The following is a 24,534-nucleotide window of genomic DNA, read 5'->3' as shown; positions in this document are numbered from 1 at the left end:
CTGGTATGGAAGTGGTGACAGCATTTAGGACCGCTGGTATGGAAGTGGTGACAGCATTTAGGACCGCTGGTATGGAAGTGGTGACAGTATTTAGGACCGCTGGTATGGAAGTGGAAGTGGTGACAGTATTTAGGACCGCTGGTATGGAAGTGGTGACAGTATTTAGGACCGCTGGTTTGGAAGTGGTGACAGTATTTAGGACCGCTGGTTTGGAAGTGGTGACAGTATTTAGGACCGCTGGTATGGAAGTGGTGACAGTATTTAGGACCGCTGGTATGGAAGTGGTGACAGTATTTAGGACTGCTGGTATGGAAGTGGTGACAGCATTTAGGACCGCTGGTATGGAAGTGGTGACAGTATTTAGGACTGCTGGTATGGAAGTGGTGACAGTATTTAGGACTGCTGGTATGGAAGTGGTGACAGTATTTAGGACTGCTGGTATGGAAGTGGTGACAGCATTTAGGACCGCTGGTATGGAAGTGGTGACAGCATTTAGGACCGCTGGTATGGAAGTGGTGACAGCATTTAGGACCGCTGGTATGGAAGTGGAAGTGGTGACAGTATTTAGGACTGCTGGTATGGAAGTGGTGACAGCATTTAGGACCGCTGGTATGGAAGTGGTGACAGCATTTAGGACCGCTGGTATGGAAGTGGAAGTGGTGACAGTATTTAGGACCGCTGGTATGGAAGTGGTGACAGTATTTAGGACCGCTGGTATGGAAGTGGTGACAGTATTTAGGACTGCTGGTATGGAAGTGGTGACAGTATTTAGGACTGCTGGTATGGAAGTGGTGACAGTATTTAGGACCGCTGGTATGGAAGTGGTGACAGTATTTAGGATTGCTGGTATGGAAGTGGTGACAGTATTTAGGACCGCTGGTATGGAAGTGGAAGTGGTGACAGTATTTAGGACCGCTGGTATGGAAGTGGTGACAGTATTTAGGACTGCTGGTATGGAAGTGGTGACAGTATTTAGGACTGCTGGTATGGAAGTGGTGACAGTATTTAGGACCGCTGGTATGGAAGTGGTGACAGTATTTAGGACTGCTGGTATGGAAGTGGTGACAGTATTTAGGACCGCTGGTATGGAAGTGGAAGTGGTGACAGTATTTAGGACCGCTGGTATGGAAGTGGTGACAGTATTTAGGACTGCTGGTATGGAAGTGGTGACAGTATTTAGGACTGCTGGTATGGAAGTGGTGACAGTATTTAGGACCGCTGGTATGGAAGTGGTGACAGTATTTAGGACTGCTGGTATGGAAGTGGTGACAGTATTTAGGACTGCTGGTATGGAATTGGTGACAGTATTTAGGACTGCTGGTATGGAAGTGGTGACAGTATTTAGGACTGCTGGTATGGAAGTGGTGACAGTATTTAGGACTGCTGGTATGGAAGTGGTGACAGTACTTAGGACTGCTGGTATGGAAGTGGTGACAGTATTTAGGACTGCTGGTATGGAAGTGGTGACAGTATTTAGGACCGCTGGTATGGAAGTGGTGACAGTATTTAGGACCGCTGGTATGGAAGTGGTGACAGTATTTAGGACCGCTGGTATGGAAGTGGTGACAGTATTTAGGACCGCTGGTATGGAAGTGGTGACAGTATTTAGGACCGCTGGTATGGAAGTGGTGACAGTATTTAGGACCGCTGGTATGGAAGTGGTGACAGTATTTAGGACCGCTGGTATGGAAGTGGTGACAGTATTTAGGACTGCTGGTATGGAAGTGGTGACAGCATTTAGGACCGCTGGTATGGAAGTGGTGACAGCATTTAGGACCGCTGGTATGGAAGTGGTGACAGTATTTAGGACCGCTGGTATGGAAGTGGAAGTGGTGACAGTATTTAGGACCGCTGGTATGGAAGTGGTGACAGTATTTAGGACCGCTGGTTTGGAAGTGGTGACAGTATTTAGGACCGCTGGTTTGGAAGTGGTGACAGTATTTAGGACCGCTGGTATGGAAGTGGTGACAGTATTTAGGACCGCTGGTATGGAAGTGGTGACAGTATTTAGGACTGCTGGTATGGAAGTGGTGACAGCATTTAGGACCGCTGGTATGGAAGTGGTGACAGTATTTAGGACTGCTGGTATGGAAGTGGTGACAGTATTTAGGACTGCTGGTATGGAAGTGGTGACAGTATTTAGGACTGCTGGTATGGAAGTGGTGACAGCATTTAGGACCGCTGGTATGGAAGTGGTGACAGCATTTAGGACCGCTGGTATGGAAGTGGTGACAGCATTTAGGACCGCTGGTATGGAAGTGGAAGTGGTGACAGTATTTAGGACTGCTGGTATGGAAGTGGTGACAGCATTTAGGACCGCTGGTATGGAAGTGGTGACAGCATTTAGGACCGCTGGTATGGAAGTGGAAGTGGTGACAGTATTTAGGACCGCTGGTATGGAAGTGGTGACAGTATTTAGGACCGCTGGTATGGAAGTGGTGACAGTATTTAGGACTGCTGGTATGGAAGTGGTGACAGTATTTAGGACTGCTGGTATGGAAGTGGTGACAGTATTTAGGACCGCTGGTATGGAAGTGGTGACGGTATTTAGGACCGCTGGTATGGAAGTGGTGACAGTATTTAGGACTGCTGGTATGGAAGTGGTGACAGTATTTAGGACTGCTGGTATGGAAGTGGTGACAGTATTTAGGACCGCTGGTATGGAAGTGGAAGTGGTGACAGTATTTAGGACCGCTGGTATGGAAGTGGTGACAGTATTTAGGACCGCTGGTATGGAAGTGGTGACAGTATTTAGGACTGCTGGTATGGAAGTGGTGACAGTATTTAGGACTGCTGGTTTGGAAGTGGTGACAGTATTTAGGACCGCTGGTTTGGAAGTGGTGACAGTATTTAGGACCGCTGGTATGGAAGTGGTGACAGTATTTAGGACCGCTGGTATGGAAGTGGTGACAGTATTTAGGACTGCTGGTATGGAAGTGGTGACAGCATTTAGGACCGCTGGTATGGAAGTGGTGACAGTATTTAGGACTGCTGGTATGGAAGTGGTGACAGTATTTAGGACTGCTGGTATGGAAGTGGTGACAGTATTTAGGACTGCTGGTATGGAAGTGGTGACAGCATTTAGGACCGCTGGTATGGAAGTGGTGACAGCATTTAGGACCGCTGGTATGGAAGTGGTGACAGCATTTAGGACCGCTGGTATGGAAGTGGAAGTGGTGACAGTATTTAGGACTGCTGGTATGGAAGTGGTGACAGCATTTAGGACCGCTGGTATGGAAGTGGTGACAGCATTTAGGACCGCTGGTATGGAAGTGGAAGTGGTGACAGTATTTAGGACCGCTGGTATGGAAGTGGTGACAGTATTTAGGACCGCTGGTATGGAAGTGGTGACAGTATTTAGGACTGCTGGTATGGAAGTGGTGACAGTATTTAGGACTGCTGGTATGGAAGTGGTGACAGTATTTAGGACCGCTGGTATGGAAGTGGTGACGGTATTTAGGACCGCTGGTATGGAAGTGGTGACAGTATTTAGGACTGCTGGTATGGAAGTGGTGACAGTATTTAGGACTGCTGGTATGGAAGTGGTGACAGTATTTAGGACCGCTGGTATGGAAGTGGAAGTGGTGACAGTATTTAGGACCGCTGGTATGGAAGTGGTGACAGTATTTAGGACCGCTGGTATGGAAGTGGTGACAGTATTTAGGACTGCTGGTATGGAAGTGGTGACAGTACTTAGGACTGCTGGTATGGAAGTGGTGACAGTATTTAGGACTGCTGGTATGGAAGTGGTGACAGTATTTAGGACTGCTGGTATGGAAGTGGTGACAGTATTTAGGACCGCTGGTATGGAAGTGGTGACAGTATTTAGGACCGCTGGTATGGAAGTGGTGACAGTATTTAGGACCGCTGGTATGGAAGTGGTGACAGTATTTAGGACTGCTGGTATGGAAGTGGTGACAGTATTTAGGACTGCTGGTATGGAAGTGGTGACAGTATTTAGGACCGCTGGTATGGAAGTGGTGACAGTATTTAGGACTGCTGGTATGGAAGTGGTGACAGTATTTAGGACTGCTGGTATGGAAGTGGTGACAGTATTTAGGACTGCTGGTATGGAAGTGGTGACAGTATTTAGGACTGCTGGTATGGAAGTGGTGACAGTATTTAGGACTGCTGGTATGGAAGTGGTGACAGTATTTAGGACCGCTGGTATGGAAGTGGTGACAGTATTTAGGACCGCTGGTATGGAAGTGGTGACAGTATTTAGGACTGCTGGTATGGAAGTGGTGACAGTATTTAGGACTGCTGGTATGGAAGTGGTGACAGTATTTAGGTGTTTTAGCAGAGCATAGCTAAGTGGTGCTGAATGTCTTTAAAACAGGGCTTGCTTCATGACACACCACTCAGAGAGACAACATGAATAATGCAAGTAGAGATAGTCAGGTTTATGCTCTTTCTTCTGTTTGCTGGTGCAGCCAAACACATAGCAATTCCTTCCTAAACTATTGCAAGTGGAAAGTTTTCAAGTCATTAAAGCTATATTCATTCAGAGAGAGTACTATGGTTCAGTTGTTGTACACATTGAATGTTTTGAATGGTAAGTAGTATGGCTGTTGGCTACTGACAATAAATAAACAATTGATAATAAATTAATCATTTTTTCTCCCAAAGCAATCAGTGATTTTGTTATGTTGCAAGTCCGTCCCTTCAACTCTTGGTGTTTGGTTGTGGTTAAAACCCCTGACCACTCAATCTCAATTGCAATCTTTTATTTATGACCAACATGCAAATCTCAAGCTTCTTCTACGAACAAGTGATTAGCATTTCTGCGCACACAATGGTTTTAGTTTAGGGTTCTGAGAGGATGTGGTTGTGTGCTTAAATAGTCAGTCATGAGACAGACAGGAAGGAGAGGGGGGGGGGGGGGGGGGGGGGACTTAACCCGAGAGCAGCACACAGCTAGCTAGCTAACTTTATAAAGGATTCATATTCAGACAGGATATATCATTCCTCATGTGAAACGGCCGAGTAAAACGCCACAAACCAGCCCAGTAATGTCAGTCTAAACAGGCACCATGAACCAGCCCAGTAATGTCAGTCTAAACAGGGACCATGAACCAGCCCAGTAATGTCAGTCTAAACAGACACCATGAACCAGCCCAGTAATGTCAGTCTAAAAAGACACCATGAACCAGCCCAGTAATGTCAGTCTAAACAGACACCATGAACCTGCCCAGTAATGTCAGTCTAAACAGACACCATGAACCAGCCCAGTAATTTCAGTCTAAACAGACACAATGAACCAGCCTAGTAATGTCAGTCTAAACAGACGCAATGAACCAGCCTAGTAATGTCAGTCTAAACAGACACAATGAACCAGCCCAGTAATGTCAGTCTAAACAGACACAATGAACCAGCCCAGTAATGTCAGTCTAAACAGACACCATGAACCAGCCCAGTAATGTCAGTCTAAACAGACACCATGAACCAGCCCAGTAATGTCAGTCTAAACAGGCACCATGAACCAGCCCAGTAATGTCAGTCTAAACAGACACAATGAACCAGCCCAGTAATGTCAGTCTAAACAGACACCATGAACCAGCCCAGTAATGTCAGTCTAAACAGGGACCATGAACCAGCCCAGTAATGTCAGTCTAAACAGGCACCATGAACCAGCCCAGTAATGTCAGTCTAAACAGGGACCATGAACCAGCCCAGTAATGTCAGTCTAAACAGACACCATGAACCAGCCCAGTAATGTCAGTCTAGACACCATGAACCAGCCCAGTAATGTCAGTCTAAACAGACACCATGAACCAGCCCAGTAATGTCAGTCTAAACAGACACCATGAACCAGCCCAGTAATGTCAGTCTAAACAGACACCATGAACCAGCCCAGTAATTTCAGTCTAAACAGACACCATGAACCAGCCCAGTAATGTCAGTCTAAACAGACACAATGAACCAGCCTAGTAATGTCAGTCTAAACAGACACAATGAACCAGCCCAGTAATGTCAGTCTAAACAGACACAATGAACCAGCCCAGTAATGTCAGTCTAAACAGACACCATGAACCAGCCCAGTAATGTCAGTCTAAACAGGGACCATGAACCAGCCCAGTAATGTCAGTCTAAACAGGCACCATGAACCAGCCCAGTAATGTCAGTCTAAACAGGCACCATGAACCAGCCCAGTAATGTCAGTCTAAACAGACACCATGAACCAGCCCAGTAATGTCAGTCTAAACAACTATGAACCAGCCCAGTAATGTCAGTCTAAACAGACACCATGAACCAGCCCAGTAATGTCAGTCTAAACAGACACCATGAACCAGCCCAGTAATGTCAGTCTAAACAACTATGAACCAGCCCAGTAATGTCAGTCTAAACAGACACCATGAACCAGCCCAGTAATGTCAGTCTAAACAGACACCATGAACCAGCCCAGTAATGTCAGTCTAAACAACTATGAACCAGCCCAGTAATGTCAGTCTAAACAGACACCATGAACCAGCCCAGTAATGTCAGTCTAAAAAGACACCATGAACCAGCCCAGTAATGTCAGTCTAAACAGACACCATGAACCAGCCCAGTAATGTCAGTCTAAACAGACACCATGAACCAGCCCAGTAATGTCAGTCTAAACAGACACCATGAACCAGCCCAGTAATGTCAGTCTAAACAGACACAATGAACCAGCCCAGTAATGTCAGTCTAAACAACTATGAACCAGCCCAGTAATGTCAGTCTAAACAGACACCATGAACCAGCCCAGTAATGTCAGTCTAAACAGACACCATGAACCAGCCCAGTAATGTCAGTCTAAACAACTATGAACCAGCCCAGTAATGTCAGTCTAAACAGACACCATGAACCAGCCCAGTAATGTCAGTCTAAAAAGACACCATGAACCAGCCCAGTAATGTCAGTCTAAACAGACACCATGAACCAGCCCAGTAATGTCAGCCTAAACAGACACCAGGAACCAGCCCAGTAATGTCAGTCTAAACAACTATGAACCAGCCCAGTAATGTCAGTCTAAACAGACACCATGAACCAGCCCAGTAATGTCAGTCTAAACAGACACCATGAACCAGCCCAGTAATGTCAGTCTAAACAACTATGAACCAGCCCAGTAATGTCAGTCTAAACAGACACCATGAACCAGCCCAGTAATGTCAGTCTAAACAGACACCATGAACCAGCCCAGTAATGTCAGTCTAAACAACTATGAACCAGCCCAGTAATGTCAGTCTAAACAGACACCATGAACCAGCCCAGTAATGTCAGTCTAAAAAGACACCATGAACCAGCCCAGTAATGTCAGTCTAAACAGACACCATGAACCAGCCCAGTAATGTCAGTCTAAACAGACACCATGAACCAGCCCAGTAATGTCAGTCTAAACAGACACCATGAACCAGCCCAGTAATGTCAGTCTAAACAGACACCATGAACCAGCCCAGTAATGTCAGTCTAAACAACTATGAACCAGCCCAGTAATGTCAGTCTAAACAACTATGAACCAGCCCAGTAATGTCAGTCTAAAAAGACACCATGAACCAGCCCAGTAATGTCAGTCTAAACAGACACCATGAACCAGCCCAGTAATGTCAGTCTAAACAACTATGAACCAGCCCAGTAATGTCAGTCTAAACAGACACCATGAACCAGCCCAGTAATGTCAGTCTAAACAGACACCATGAACCAGCCCAGTAATGTCAGTCTAAACAGACACCATGAACCAGCCCAGTAATGTCAGTCTAAAAAGACACCATGAACCAGCCCAGTAATGTCAGTCTAAACAGACACCATGAACCAGCCCAGTAATGTCAGCCTAAACAGACACCAGGAACCAGCCCAGTAATGTCAGTCTAAACAACTATGAACCAGCCCAGTAATGTCAGTCTAAACAGACACCATGAACCAGCCCAGTAATGTCAGTCTAAACAGACACAATGAACCAGCCCAGTAATGTCAGTCTAAACAGACACAATGAACCAGCCCAGTAATGTCAGTCTAAACAGACAGACCTTGTTGCAGAGCCTGGGCTCAGATCTAAGAGGGTTCTCAGGGTACAGAGGCTCAGTGAAGGCAGAATGAACACTTCAAACTGAAGTTTTATTTCATAATTGCACAACATAAATGCTTACAAATAATAAACTTAACCTTTGTTCGTTCAAGTTGTACTTTTATATCAAACAGAGAGTCTTCCAGCCTCAACCTGTCTGCTGCTGTCTCCAGTTCTCTCCCTCAAATGGGAGCTGCAGCAGCCTAATCAAATGCTGGAGCTGATTGTCCAGTCAATCACACACTTGATTGACTTATTACCCTCAGCTGGGCTCCATTAGCCTCCCAATAGGGAAGGTTTGCCTCCTCTAGAGCCACACATCTCCGCTAATAACGTTTCCTCTTTAGTTCTCTATTGCTCCTCTGTTTGTTCCTCAAGCAAGGGGGGAAGGCCGATGACGTCACAATAGACCATCAGACCAACTCTTTGAAGTTTTTTAGTTGTGTAATATATATATATATATATATATATATTTTTTTTAACTCTGTTTTAGCACAAAATGTATTATTGTACCCTTTCGTGTGTGCACTTTACTGTATTTATACCTGGGATATCGCTTTTCAACAGTACGTTTTTTTTTTAAATTGCCCGGAGGACGTCTTTTTAATAGTCGTCCCAGGCTGAGCTTTACATTATTACACAGATGTGACCATTTTCACCTCGTGTCCAACAGATGTTATTACCAAATGCGGTAACACTTGACACCCAGGGTCATAACACATTACGATCATAACCATGTCATAATATGGTCATAACAGCTGACATAACTCGTCATAACCTGTCATAATATGGTCATAACACTGTCATGACCCGTATTTACACCACAAACCCTACCAAACAATGCACAACATTCCATGACATCATACTCTACTTGTCAACACTATGTCTGTGTTATTTAACGTTTTCGGAAATGTACCATATTAAATTATCATTGTAATTGGGTACACGTTGATGTCAGACATGCACCTACCCCAGTGCTCCGTTGCTGATGACTGGGATGAATGCAGGAGCAGATTTCAGGAGCAGGACAAGACACCCTCTTTTTGACTAATGCACAGGATAGGCCTATCTGGCTTATATGATTATGATGGTCATAATGCTTCATGACAGTGTCATAAAGTGTATTTTCTTTGTTTCTTCAATCCTTTGTTATTGTTGTAACTTCACTTTCAAATGAAAGGAAACTTCTTGGCAGGGATGTTTTTGTTTGTTAAATAAACGTGGGTTTTAACACTCTTATGTAGGCGTCATAACCAGCTATAAAATAACTACCGTGTTGGGTTTTAACACTCTTATGTAGGTGTCATAACCAGCTATAAAATAACTACCGTGTTGGGTTTTAAAACTCTTATGTAGGCGTCATAACCAGCTATAAAATAACTACCGTGTTGGGTTTTAACACTCTTATGTAGGTGTCATAACCAGCTATAAAATAACTACCGTGTTGGGTTTTAACACTCTTATGTAGGTGTCATAACCAGCTATAAAATAACTACCGTGTTGGGTTTTAACACTCTTATGTAGGTGTCATAACCAGCTATAAAATAACTACCGTGTTGGGTTTTAACACTCTTATGTAGGTGTCATAACCAGCTATAAAATAACTCCCGTGTTGGGTTTTAACACTCTTATGTAGGTGTCATAACCAGCTATAAAATAACTCCCGTGTTGGGTTTTAACACTCTTATGTAGGTGTCATAACCAGCTATAAAATAACTACCGTGTTGGGTTTTAACACTCTTATGTAGGTGTCATAACCAGCTATAAAATAACTACCGTGTTGGGTTTTAACACTCTTATGTAGGTGTCATAACCAGCTATAAAATAACTACCGTGTTGGGTTTTAACACTCTTATGTAGGTGTCATAACCAGCTATAAAATAACTACCGTGTTGGGTTTTAACACTCTTATGTAGGTGTCATAACCAGCTATAAAATAACTACCGTGTTGGGTTTTAACACTCTTATGTAGGTGTCATAACCAGCTATAAAATAACTACCGTGTTGGGTTTTAACACTCTTATGTAGGTGTCATAACCAGCTATAAAATAACTACCGTGTTGGGTTTTAACACTCTTATGTAGGTGTCATAACCAGCTATAAAATAACTACCGTGTTGGGTTTTAACACTCTTATGTAGGTGTCATAACCAGCTATAAAATAACTACCGTGTTGGGTTTTAACACTCTTATGTAGGTGTCATAACCAGCTATAAAATAACTACCGTGTTGGGTTTTAACACTCTTATGTAGGTGTCATAACCAGCTATAAAATAACTACCGTGTTGGGTTTTAACACTCTTATGTAGGTGTCATAACCAGCTATAAAATAACTACCGTGTTGGGTTTTAACACTCTTATGTAGGTGTCATAACCAGCTATAAAATAACTACCGTGTTGGGTTTTAACACTCTTATGTAGGTGTCATAACCAGCTATAAAATAACTACCGTGTTGGGTTTTAACACTCTTATGTAGGTGTCATAACCAGCTATAAAATAACTACCGTGTTGGGTTTTAACACTCTTATGTAGGTGTCATAACCAGCTATAAAATAACTACCGTGTTGGGTTTTAACACTCTTATGTAGGTGTCATAACCAGCTATAAAATAACTACCGTGTTGGGTTTTAACACTCTTATGTAGGTGTCATAACCAGCTATAAAATAACTACCGTGTTGGGTTTTAACACTCTTATGTAGGTGTCATAACCAGCTATAAAATAACTACCGTGTTGGGTTTTAACACTCTTATGTAGGTGTCATAACCAGCTATAAAATAACTACCGTGTTGGGTTTTAACACTCTTATGTAGGTGTCATAACCAGCTATAAAATAACTACCGTGTTGGGTTTTAACACTCTTATGTAGGTGTCATAACCAGCTATAAAATAACTACCGTGTTGGGTTTTAACACTCTTATGTAGGTGTCATAACCAGCTATAAAATAACTCCCGTGTTGGGTTTTAACACTCTTATGTAGGTGTCATAACCAGCTATAAAATAACTACCGTGTTGGGTTTTAACACTCTTATGTAGGTGTCATAACCAGCTATAAAATAACTACCGTGTTGGGTTTTAACACTCTTATGTAGGTGTCATAACCAGCTATAAAATAACTACCGTGTTGGGTTTTAACACTCTTATGTAGGTGTCATAACCAGCTATAAAATAACTACCGTGTTGGGTTTTAACACTCTTATGTAGGTGTCATAACCAGCTATAAAATAACTACCGTGTTGGGTTTTAACACTCTTATGTAGGTGTCATAACCAGCTATAAAATAACTACCGTGTTGGGTTTTAACACTCTTATGTAGGTGTCATAACCAGCTATAAAATAACTACCGTGTTGGGTTTTAACACTCTTATGTAGGTGTCATAACCAGCTATAAAATAACTACCGTGTTGGGTTTTAACACTCTTATGTAGGTGTCATAACCAGCTATAAAATAACTACCGTGTTGGGTTTTAACACTCTTATGTAGGTGTCATAACCAGCTATAAAATAACTACCGTGTTGGGTTTTAACACTCTTATGTAGGTGTCATAACCAGCTATAAAATAACTACCGTGTTGGGTTTTAACACTCTTATGTAGGTGTCATAACCAGCTATAAAATAACTACCGTGTTGGGTTTTAACACTCTTATGTAGGTGTCATAACCAGCTATAAAATAACTACCGTGTTGGGTTTTAACACTCTTATGTAGGTGTCATAACCAGCTATAAAATAACTACCGTGTTGGGTTTTAACACTCTTATGTAGGTGTCATAACCAGCTATAAAATAACTACCGTGTTGGGTTTTAACACTCTTATGTAGGTGTCATAACCAGCTATAAAATAACTCCCGTGTTGGGTTTTAACACTCTTATGTAGGTGTCATAACCAGCTATAAAATAACTCCCGTGTTGGGTTTTAACACTCTTATGTAGGTGTCATAACCAGCTATAAAATAACTCCCGTGTTGGGTTTTAACACTCTTATGTAGGTGTCATAACCAGCTATAAAATAACTACCGTGTTGGGTTTTAACACTCTTATGTAGGTGTCATAACCAGCTATAAAATAACTACCGTGTTGGGTTTTAACACTCTTATGTAGGTGTCATAACCAGCTATAAAATAACTACCGTGTTGGGTTTTAACACTCTTATGTAGGTGTCATAACCAGCTATAAAATAACTACCGTGTTGGGTTTTAACACTCTTATGTAGGTGTCATAACCAGCTATAAAATAACTACCGTGTTGGGTTTTAACACTCTTATGTAGGTATCATAACCAGCTATAAAATAACTACCGTGTTGGGTTTTAACACTCTTATGTAGGTGTCATAACCAGCTATAAAATAACTACCGTGTTGGGTTTTAACACTCTTATGTAGGTGTCATAACCAGCTATAAAATAACTACCGTGTTGGGTTTTAACACTCTTATGTAGGTGTCATAACCAGCTATAAAATAACTACCGTGTTGGGTTTTAACACTCTTATGTAGGTGTCATAACCAGCTATAAAATAACTACCGTGTTGGGTTTTGACACTCTTATGTAGGTGTCATAACCAGCTATAAAATAACTACCGTGTTGGGTTTTAACACTCTTATGTAGGTGTCATAACCAACCATAAAATAACACAATATATTTCACAACAGGTGTAAATGTATGGGTCATGACAGTGAAATGACCATATTATGACGGGTTATGACAGCTGTTATGACATGTTATGACACTGGGTGTCACGTAAAAACTTACCGTTAATGCCTGTGAAAATGACAGATTGTATAGTAGATGACGGATAACAATGATTCAGTATCATTGGATATCAAATATCCCACGTTCCCAGTGGTGGAAAATGTACTCAATTGTCATACTTGATTAAAATTAAAAGATACCTTAATAGAAAATGACTCAAGTAAAAGTGAAAGTCCCCCAGTAAAATACTACTTGAGTAAAAGTCTAAAAGTATATACTTAATTATCAAAAGTAAAAGTATAAACCATTTCAAATTCCGTATATTAAGCCAACCAGATGGCACGATTATTATATATTTTTGTATTGACAGATAGCCAGGGGCACGCTCCAACACTCAGACATAATTTACAAATTAAGCATTTTGTGTTTAGTGAGTCCTCCAGATCAGAGGCAGTAGGGATGACCAGGGATGTTCTCTGTTTAGTGAGTCCTCCAGATCAGAGGCAGTAGGGATGACCATGGATGTTCTCTGTTTAGTGAGTCCTCCAGATCAGAGGCAGTAGGGATGACCAGGGATGTTCTCTGTTTAGTGAGTCCTCCAGATCAGAGGCAGTAGGGATGACCAGGGATGTTCTCTGTTTAGTGAGTCTGCCAGATCAGAGGCAGTAGAGATGACCAGGGATGTTCTCTGTTTAGTGAGTCTGCCAGATCAGGGGCGCAGTAGGGACGACCAGGGATGTTCTATTGATAAGTGTTTTATTTGGACCATTTTCCTGTCAAAATGTAAACAGTACTTTTGGGTGTCAAGGAAAATATAAGGAGTAAAAAGTACCTCATTTTCTTTAGGTGTCACGACTTCCGTCGAAGTCGGCTCCTCTCCTTGTTCGGGCGGCGTTCGGCGGTCGACGTCACCGGCTTTCTAGCCGCCACCGATCTACGTTTCTTTTTCCATTTGTTTTGTCTTGATTGTACACACCTGGTTCCCATTACGTTATAATTTATTCCCTATTTAACCCTCTGGTTCCCACATGGTTTTGTGCCTGTTTGTTCTTTGTTTAGTGTTCTAGACTTCTGTGCGCTGGTGTGTTTTTCCCTGCGTGGAAATTATTGCTGTTTCCTTTCGAGTAAAGTATGTATTTTACTCCGTTCTACCGCTGCACACTGATACCTGACATTAGGAATGTAGTGAAGTAAAAGTTGGCAAAAATATCAATAGTAAAGTAACGTACAGATACCCCCCAAAAAAACGACTAAGTACTTTAAAGTATTTTTACTTAAGTACTTTACACCACTGCACTTTCCAAAGGAGGTTGATACCAGAATAGGGTACCCAGATTACTGTGTAGTATAATAGTACTGTGTAGTATAGATAATGCATTATCTATGCTGCTACAGGATAAGCTTCTGTATTCTCATTCATTTTATTCTTCAATATACTATACACCATTAAGAAGCTCTATTGATGTCAAGAGGAGAAAAAAAGAATGTGAGAAAGTGAAGCTCATACAGTATGACATCTTGCTGAAGTGGTTTAGTTGGCCTTGAGTGTGGATCTCAATGTGTGTAACCTAGATTCTGGTGGCCGTGGGCCTCAGCAAGGCCCTGGGCTGTTCTGTTCCCCTGCCTTACATAGAGAGGAGGAAGAATCTTTATCACTGTATCCTCAACTGGGACCTGATACATCAGACCTTAGTCTCTCTCTTTCTTTCTCTGTCTCTCTTTCTCTGTCTCTCTTTCTCTGTCTCTCTCTCTCTGTCTCTCTCTCTCTGTCTCTTTCTCTCACTCTCTCTCTCACTCTCTCTCTCACTCTGTCTCTCTGTCTCACTCACTCACTCTGTCTCTCTGACTCACTCACTCACTCACTCACTCACTCACTCACTCACTCACTCACTCACTCACTCACTCACTCACTCACTCACTCACTCACTCACTCACTCACTCACTCACTCACTCACTCACTCACTCACTCACTCAAAGTATACATTTAACAAAAATGGTGTGACCAACAGCAATAATACTAGTAGTAGTGGAAATGGGATTACCATTATCAGCAACTACAACAACAATATTAATGAGAATAATACATTACAGCAATAGTAGTAGACCAGTCTCAACCTGACTGAGAAGACACATGACCTGGTATGAAAGACAAAACTAAATGGGACATTTTATTGACATTACATTGCACTTTTCACTGGCTATCCCTCAGGTTGTGGCAGGAGGACACATATTTGGCTTTTCACTGGCTATCCCTCAGGTTGTGGCAGGAGGACACATATTTGGCTTTTCACCCAGTAAATATCTGATTTCTTCTTCAGCTTTTATAGTTTGAAATTCGTTGTACTCAATGATAGTTTTCGGAAAGAAAGATTGTCTTAGGTCTGAGTATTTGTCACAGTGTAACAGGAAGTGCAGCTCTGTCTCTACCTCTCCTGTCCTCTCTGTTTTCTATCAGTCACAGTGGTCAGATAGTCTGCCACCATGTACTGTCTGTTTAGAGACAAATAGCATTGACGTTTACTATGATTTTTTTGTTGTGTCTTTCCAATAGGTGATATATTTTTATTTTTGCCTTGTGATGATTTGTTTGGGCCAGATTTTCTGAGTGCTGTCCTGAGGCTGTATGTGGTTGGTTTGGGTTAGTGAACTGAGCCTCAGAACCAGCTGGCTGAGGGGACTCTTCTCTGGTTTCATCTCTTGACATTGTAGAGCGTGTGTGATGGAATGTTTTGGGGTCACTTTTTGTAAAATGTGATGGCTCTTTTTTCTATTTGAATGACGAGGGGGTTTTGGCCCATTTCTGCTCTATATGTGTTATCTGGAGGTTTTCTTTGCACTTGAAGTAAAGTCTTGCAAAACTCTGCATGCAGTATTTCGATTGGATGTTTGTCCCATTTGGTAATTTCATTATTAGAGAGCGGATCCCATACTTCACTGCCGTATAGAGCAGTTGGTACCATAACTGATTGGAAAATGTATGTAAGAATGCTGTTCATTGATTATAGCTCAGCCTTCAACACCATAGTACCCTCCAAGCTCATCATTAAGCTCGGGCCCTGGGTCTGAACCCTGCCCTGTGAAACTGGGTCCTGGACTTCTTACGAGCCGCCCCTGAGGTGGTGAAGGTAGGAAACAACACCTCCAGTATGGTGATCCTCAACACAGGGGCACCACAAGGGTGCGTGCTCAGCCCCCTCCTGTACTCCCTATACTCCCTGTTCACCCATGACGGCGTGGACACTCAATCATCAAGTTTGCAGACAACCCAATAGTAGTAAGCCTGATTAACCAACAATGATGAAACAGCCTACAGGGTTGAGGTGAGGGCCCTGGCGGAGTGGTGCCAGGAAAATAACCTCTTCCTCAACGTCAACAAATTAAGGAGCTGATCATGGACTTCAGGAGACAGCAGAGAGAGCACACCCCTATCCACATCGACGGGACCGCAGTGGAGAAGATGAAAAACTTCAAGTTCCTCGGCGTACACATCACTGACAATCTGAAGTGGTCCACCCACACAGACAGTGAGGAGGAGGCTGAAGAAATTTGGTTTGTCACCTAAGACCCTCACAAACTTTTACAGATGCACCATTGAGAGCATCCTGTCGGGCTGTATCACCGCCTGGTATGGCAACTGCACCGCTCACAACCGCAGGGCTCTCCAGATGGAGGTACGGTCAGCCCAACACATCCCCGGGAGCACACTGCCTGCCCTCCATTACACCTACAGCACCCAGTGTCACAGGAAGGCCCAAAATATTATCAAGGACATCAACCAACCGAGCCATGGCCTGTTCACCTTGCTATCATCTAGAAGGCGAGGGCAGTACAGGTGCATCAATGCTTGGATTGAGAGACTGAAAAACAGCTTCTATCTCAAGGCAATCAAACTGTTTCAATGCCATTACTAGTCAGCTACCACCCAGTTACTCAACCCTGCACCTTAGAGGCTGCTGCCCTATATACATAGACATGGAATCACTAGTCACTTTATTAATAATGGAACACTAGTCACTTTAATGATGTTTACATACTGCTTTACTCATCTCATATGTATATACTGTACTCTACAGTATTTTAGTCGATGCCACGTCGACATTGCTCGTCCTAATAGTTACATTTTCTTAATTCCATTCGTTTACATTTGTGTGTATTGTTGTGAATTGTTAGATACTACTGGACTGTTGGAGCCTAGAAGCGCAAGCATTTCGCTACACCCTCAATAACATCTGCTAAATATGTGTATGTGACCAATTACATTGATTGATTTGAGATGTGTGGATGTGTGTGTGTGTGTGTGTGTGTGTGTGTGTGTGTGTGTGTGTGTGTGTGTGTGTGTGTGTGTGTGTGTGTGTGTGTGTGTGTGGGTACAGTGTGTTAGAGGAGATGTGGTACTGTGTGTGTGTGTGTGTGTGTGTGTGTGTGTGTGTGTGTGGTACAGTGTGTTAGAGGAGATGTGGTACTGTGTGTGTGTGTGAGTGCCATCTGATATTTTTGACTTCACATTTAAATGAAAACTCAAAACGGAGCATCATATGAAGCAAGCTGCATCACACAGGATGATTTCTGTATTTTGAAAGTTACATATCTTGAAAACTGAATTGCTGACAAGTAAAACATTTTGGGACTGTGTCAACAATGGACTAATGAAACAAGCACCAAAATATAGTTTTTGGGTGGAGTTAGGAGTCATAAATACCAGATTTGGGGATGAATTTTTTGTGTGTGTGTGTGTGTGTGTGGATATTTTCTTTAAAGAAAAGATGCTTATTTGTTAATAATCTCTTTCTCTCTTTACTTGTCTAGATGATGATCTCAGAGGCTGTCCTGTTTTTGATACAGTACTCCTCTAAAGAGCTGGATGACCAGGAGAAGACCATCCAGACTGGAGACTGCTGCTACCTCAACCCTTTGGTGCAAAGGACCTTTCGCTTTCTGGGTACGCCATAGAGTCATTATCACTATCATCTAAATATTTGTCAAATTAATATGTGTGTCTGGGTACGCCATAGTGTAACGCGATCCATACATGGTGGGTAGTTCTGTAACGCGGGTCGTATAAAGGGGACCAAGGCGCAGCGTGTAGAGTGCTCATATTTACTTTTAATGAATATACTTAAACAAAACAACCGAAAACAGTTCCGTCAGGTGACATACACTAAACAGAAAATAACTACCCACAAAACCCAGGAAGAAAAACCCCTACTTAAATATGATCTCTAATCAGAGGCAATGAGGATCAGCTGCCTCCAATTAGAGATCAACCCCAAACAATCCCAACATAGAAATAGAAAAACTAGACCTTAAACATAGATGTATAAAACATAGAAAACCCCAAAACACCCCCTGTCACGCCCTGACCAACTCTACTATAGAAAATTACATCTTACTAGGGTCAGGACGTGACACATAGAGTCATTATCACTATTATCTAAACATTTGTCAAATGAATATGTGTGTCTGGGTACACCATAGAGTCATTATTAAGGCCAGGCACCACAGGCAAACATTTAAATTCCATCTTTCAATTTTCAGATTTTGGAACTATCACATCCTGACTTTCATAAAATGTACAAATAAATCGGCAATAATGTATATAAATACTTGATTTGTATCATTTTATCCGTCAACTACACATAGCCTATATTTCCTTCTTGTTAGCATGTTTCATCCGGAACTTCAACCGCTATTTTTAAAACTTTCCACGTTGAATCATATATCATTCAAAAAGCTTGTTTTCTGGAGCCTATCGTTAGCTAGTCCATACATGGCTATATCCTTTGTAGACATAATGGCTCGTGCTGAAAGATGAATCATTTCCTGACATCCGATTGGTTACTGGCATTAAAAGACCCTTTCCGGCAACCTGATTGGTTAAAAGGCCTCACGTGTCACGTAGCACTTCCTTGTTTTAAAAATATCTCCGCGAAGAATCCATGTAAAGAGAGACAAAATGAGAAAATCTCAAAGAATATACCTACAGTGTGTGAATAAAAATAGGCGATCTCAGTTAGCCAATGCGAGAAAGACAGTGAAAGAAAAAAGTTGCCTGATCAGCCGATCGAGGCAGTGACAGGTCAGGTAGAGGAGGAAAAGGAGGTAGGCCCCCAGCAGCTCGCCGAGACGCAAATTGAGATAAAGATGACAACTGGCAGCGATCAACCAGATAGCAGCCAGCCAAGAGTGGCTTTTATTCCACATGTCACAAATAAACCAAATTGTACATGATTCAATTTCCCCTACGTGTTTAAACACTGGACTAAAAATCACCATAGACCCCACCAACCAGGGATTCTGTAATTCTGAAGGTGATCGTGATGAATTTAATAAGAGTGTTTACACTTCCTCCAGGCTGCAGGAGTGCTCCAGGGGAGATGTGGCATTTGATATAAATGTGAGGATGGTTCTTCTAGCCCACAAACTTGTACTTGGTTATGCAACTCTAAAGAAAATTGTCAAAGTCCTAGGGATTCCTTCCCTGTGTCTCAGCACATATCAGAGACATGACAGGAGAATGACAGGTAAATAAAAAGGGAGAGTGGCCCATTATTGTCAGGTGGCCTGCTGTGTATAAATAATATGTATTTCCTGGCTACAACAAATGTATTCAAAGTGAATAAAACAGAGAGATAGGAAACCATAACTATACAATGAAACTGTCACATAGACCTACAGTGTCATAGGGCTGTAGCCTACTGTGATTACTGAGAAATTAGCTTTACATGAAGTAAATACATGCTGATATGCTAATATTTACATAGGGTAATATGCTGATATTACATAGGGTAATATGCTGATATTTACATAGGGTAACATGCTGATATTTACAGAGGGTGACATGCTGATATTTACAGAGGGTAATATGCTGATATTTACAGAGGGTAACATGCTGATATTTACATAGGGTAATATGCTGATATTACATAGGGTAATATGCTGATATTTACAGAGGGTAACATGCTGATATTTACAGAGGGTAACATGCTGATATTTACAGAGGGTAATATGCTGATATTTACAGAGGGTAACATGCTGATATTTACATAGGGTAACATGCTGATATTTACAGAGGGTAATATAATGATATTTACAGAGGGTAATATGCTGATATTTACAGAGGGTAACATGCTGATATTTACAGAGGGTAACATGCTGATATTTACAGAGGGTAACATGCTGATATTCAGTCCTGCAGTTATGACTGTAATGTCGAACAGACATAATAAGTACTACCCCCCCACACACTTTAGTTGCAGAGATTCAGAGAGGGAGGAAGTCATTGGAGAGTGCTGCAAAGCTAATTAGAAGAGGATACACAGATATAGACCCAGACATAACAGAGATGCTGAATGAGGATACAGATATAGACCCAGACATAACAGAGATGCTGAAGGAGGATGAGGATACAGATATAGACCCAGACATAACAGAGATGCTGAAGGAGGACGAGGATACAGATATATACCCAGACATAACAGAGATACTGAAGGAGGACGAGGATACAGATATAGACCCAGACATAACAGAGATACTGAAGGAGGACGAGGATACAGATATAGACCCAGACATAACAGAGATACTGAAGGAGGATGAGGATACAGATATAGACCCAGACATAACAGAGTTACTGAAGGAGGATGAGGATACAGATATAGACCCAGACATAACAGAGTTACTGAAGGAGGATGAGGATACAGATATAGACCCAGACATAACAGAGATGCTGAAGGAGGATACAGATATAGAACCAGACATAACAGAGTTACTGAAGGAGGATGAGGATACAGATATAGACCCAGACATAACAGAGATGCTGAAGGAGGATACAGATATAGAACCAGACATAACAGAGATGCTGAAGGAGGATGAGGATACAGATATAGACCCAGACATAACAGAGATGCTGAAGATACAGAACCAGTGTAACGGCTGTCGTCGTGAAGAGAGGACCAAGGCGCAGCGGGTTGCGTGCTCATCATATTAATTTATTAAATAAATGTGAACACGAGAAAAACAATAAACAAAAGAACGACAGAAGACAGTTTAACAGGCTATACTTACTACAGCAGTGCTAAAGACAACTACCCACAATTAACAAACAAAACACATCCCTCTATATAGGACTCTCAATCAAAGGCAACTACAAACACCTGCCTTCAATTGAGAGTCCAACACCCAATACCTAACATAGAAAATACTAAACTTGAAAGAACATAGAAATACAAAAACATAGAACATAACCCAAAACCCAGAAATAATAAATCAAACACCCTTCTAAACAAACCACCACCCCGAATCACATAAAACAAAAATCCTCTGCCAAGTCCTGACCAAACTACAATAACAAATAACCCCTATACTGGTCAGGACATGACAGTACCCCCCCTAAAGGTGCAGACCCCGGATGCACCTCAAAAAAACAAAAACAAAATAAACCCCTAACTAAAGGGAGGGAAGGGAAGGTGGCTGCCGTCAACGATGGCACCTGTGCTACACCCCCCCTCCCCAACCCACCTATACTGGAGGTGGCTCAGGTGTGGGACGTGGACCCCGCTCCACCCTTGGCTTAGCCCACTTAGGTGGCTCCCCTGGCTGCGCCCGGCTGGCAGGCGACCCTGGTGGCTACAGACTGGCGGTTGGCCCCGGACTGGCGGGCGGCTCTGGCGGCTCTGGACTGGCGGGCGGCTCTGGACTGGCGGGCGGCTCTGGACTGGTGGGCGGCTCTGGACTGGCGGGCGGCTCCGGACTGGCGGGCGGCTCCGGACTGGCGGGCGGCTCCGGACTGGCGGCGGCTCTGGACTGGCGGGCGGCTCTGGTGGCTCCGGACTGGCGGGCGGCTCTGGCGGCTCCGGACTGGCGGGCGGCTCTGGACTGGCGGGCGGCTCCAGACTGGCAGGCGGCTCTGGCGGCTCCAGACTGGCAGGCGGCTCTGGCGGCTCCAGACTGGCGGGCGGCTCCGGACTGGCGGGCGGCTCTGGCGGCTCCGGACTGGCGGGCGGCTCTGGCGGCTCTGGACTGGCGGGCGGCTCTGGCGGCTCCGGACTGGTGGCAGACTCACCCGGTTCCGGGTCGCAGGCAGCTATAGACCCAGACATAACAGAGATGCTGAAGGAGGATACAGATATAGACCCAGCCATAACAGAGATGCTGAAGATACAGATATAGACCCAGACATAACAGAGATGCTGAAGGAGGATACAGATATCCTCTCTGGGCTAGGTGGGATGTTTGCGTCAGCCAGTGGAATCCCGTGGCGCGATATTCAAATACCTTAGAAATGCTATTACTTCAATTTCTTAAACATATGACTATTTTACACCATTTTAAAGACAAGACTCTTGTTAATCTAACCACACTGTCCGATTTCAAAAAGGCTTTACAACGAAAGCAAAACATTAGATTATGACAGCAGAGTACCCAGCCAGAAATAATCAGACACCCATTTTTCAAGCAAGCATATAATGTCACAAAAACCAAAACCACAGCTAAATGCAGCACTAACCTTTGATGATCTTCATCAGATGACACTCCTAGGACATTATGTTATACAATACATGCATGTTTTGTTCAATCAAGTTAATATTTATATCAAAAACCAGCTTTTTACATTAGCATGTGACTAGCATGTGACTAGCATTCCCACCGAACACTTCCGGTGAATTTACTAAATTACTCACGATAAACGTTCACAAAAAACATAACAATTATTTTAATAATTATAGATACAGAACTCCTTTATGCAATCGCGGTGTCCGATTTTAAAATAGCTTTTCGATGAAAGCACATTTTGCAATATTCTGAGTAGATAGCCCAGCCATCACAGGCTAGCTATTTTGACACCCACCAAGTTTGGTACTCACCAAACTCAGATTTACTATAAGAAAAATTGGATTACCTTTGCTGTTCTTCGTCAGAATGCACTCCCAGGACTTCTACTTCAACAACAAATGTTGGTTTGGTTCCAAATAATCCATAGTTATATCCAAATAGCGGCGTTTTGTTAGTGCGTTCAAGACACTATCCAAAGGGTGACGCGCCGGCGCATATCGTGACAAAAAAAATCGAAATATTCCATTACCGTACTTCGAAGCATGTCAAACGCTGTTTAAAATCTATTTTTATGCGATTTTTCTTGTAAAATAGCGATAATATTCCGACCGGGAGAAATGGACTCTTCACGTGCATGCGCACGCCGTCTCATTGTTCTCAGATCGACCACTTACCAAATGCGCTACTGTTTTTCAGCCAGTAACTGCAGAGTCATCATTCAACGTTCTGGCGCCTTCTGAGAGCCTATGGGAGCCTTAGAAAGTGTCACGTTACAGCAGAGATCCTCTGTTTTGGATAGAGATGACAAAGAAGGCCAAGAAATGGTCAGAGAGGGCACTTCCTGTTTAGAATCTTCTCAGGTTTTGGCCTGCCGTATGAGTTCTGTTATACTCACAGACACCATTCAAACAGTTTTAGAAACTTTGGGGTGTTTTCTATCCAAATCAAACAATTATATGCATATTCTAGTTACTGGGCAGGAGTAGTAACCAGATTAAATCGGGTATGTTTTTTATCGGGCCGTGCAAATACTGCCCCCTATCCCCAACAGGATATAGAACCAGACATAACAGAGATGCTGAAGATACAGATATAGAACCAGACATAACAGAGATGCTGTTAGCCCACGTTTACAGCGGCCGCTGCTAACTCAACGGCTAGGAAGTATCACTTCTGTAATGAATACGAGTTCAAAGTTCATACCATTCGCAACCAAAGCTCACGCCGAGGTTGGCTTAGTTCTGTACTTGACATGTGTGTCCTTCTAACGTAGAGGCTGCAGACCTCACGTACTGGAACATGTGGTTATCTTTTCGTCAAAGGCTTATATAGTGGAGAGGGAGAAGGGTGTGTTTCATCGTTTATAACCCATGTCTCTTCACAGGGGCGGGCCACTGATTAAGCAGGGCACTTTCCTTATGAAAACCCAATTCTCTCATTTGGAAGCTAAAATTACAATTAATCTTCTAACAAACAGTTTCAATATCAAACATTTAAATTGCACAACAATTCCATGTGAATCTGATAACTAGAATGTGTAGACTTTCAAAGGTACAGTTTATGTCGTCCTGTCATCAGTCATAATGTCTCAGATGACAACTGAACAGACATCATATTCATTAAGTACCTGGTATATTTCCAACTGGTTCTATTACCGAAATATGGTTCCTTTCCCCCCACTTGTTTGATGTTCCCAGACTCTCTATATTTAACAAAGGCAATTCAAAAGTCCTTCAGTAGGGTCAGAGAGAGGGGAAGGGAGAAAGGTATTTATGGGGGGTCATAAACCTTACCCACAGGCCAACGTCATGACAGTGCATAGGTGCCGGTACCAGTGAGCCATAGAAAATGGTGAAGATCCACCCTGTCACAAAAACCTTGGAGGACATACGTTTTTGAATAGAGAGATTGCACAGAAAATGGTACCGCTATATCATAGGGTGGGTAGCCACTGGGTAGACACGTTCAATGAGGGAGCCACTGCTATATCAAATGTGATGAACACATTTAGGCTTGACAGCACTTTGGGTGAAACTGGAAGCAATATCAGAGAGGAGTTGTGTGAGAGCTGATGCTGCGTCAATGGAGAGTGCCAAGCGTAAGCGCAGGTCCCATGACACAGTCAAGAAAGTAAAGAGGGGCCTTACATATGGGGCAGGCATAGCTTATTTATGTTCTGCACATTTCACCAGCCATACAAAAGCCTTTTGATCAAAGGGATGGAGAATTTGCACAAAACAGCAGATTTGCCCTACAGACCAGTACTCA

General features: G+C 42.8%; 1 protein-coding gene across 1 annotated transcript in view; it reads left to right on the top strand.

Annotated features, from left to right (window-relative positions):
• The window catches only part of LOC106590655 (phospholipid phosphatase-related protein type 5-like), a 69,061-nt gene that overhangs the window by 30,910 nt on the left and 13,617 nt on the right, over positions 1-24,534 (top strand). Inside the window, exon 2 of the mRNA XM_045710981.2 lies at positions 17,524-17,656. Coding sequence (XP_045566937.2) covers positions 17,524-17,656 — 133 coding nt within the window. The remainder of the gene's footprint in view (positions 1-17,523; positions 17,657-24,534) is intronic.

The sequence above is a fragment of the Salmo salar genome, chromosome 29 (genome assembly GCF_965601325.2).
Source record: "Salmo salar chromosome 29, fSalSal1, whole genome shotgun sequence".
Classification (NCBI taxonomy): domain Eukaryota; kingdom Metazoa; phylum Chordata; class Actinopteri; order Salmoniformes; family Salmonidae; genus Salmo; species Salmo salar.
The sequence above is the reverse complement of the archived record's forward strand: the minus strand, read 5'-3'. Positions and strand labels throughout refer to the sequence as shown.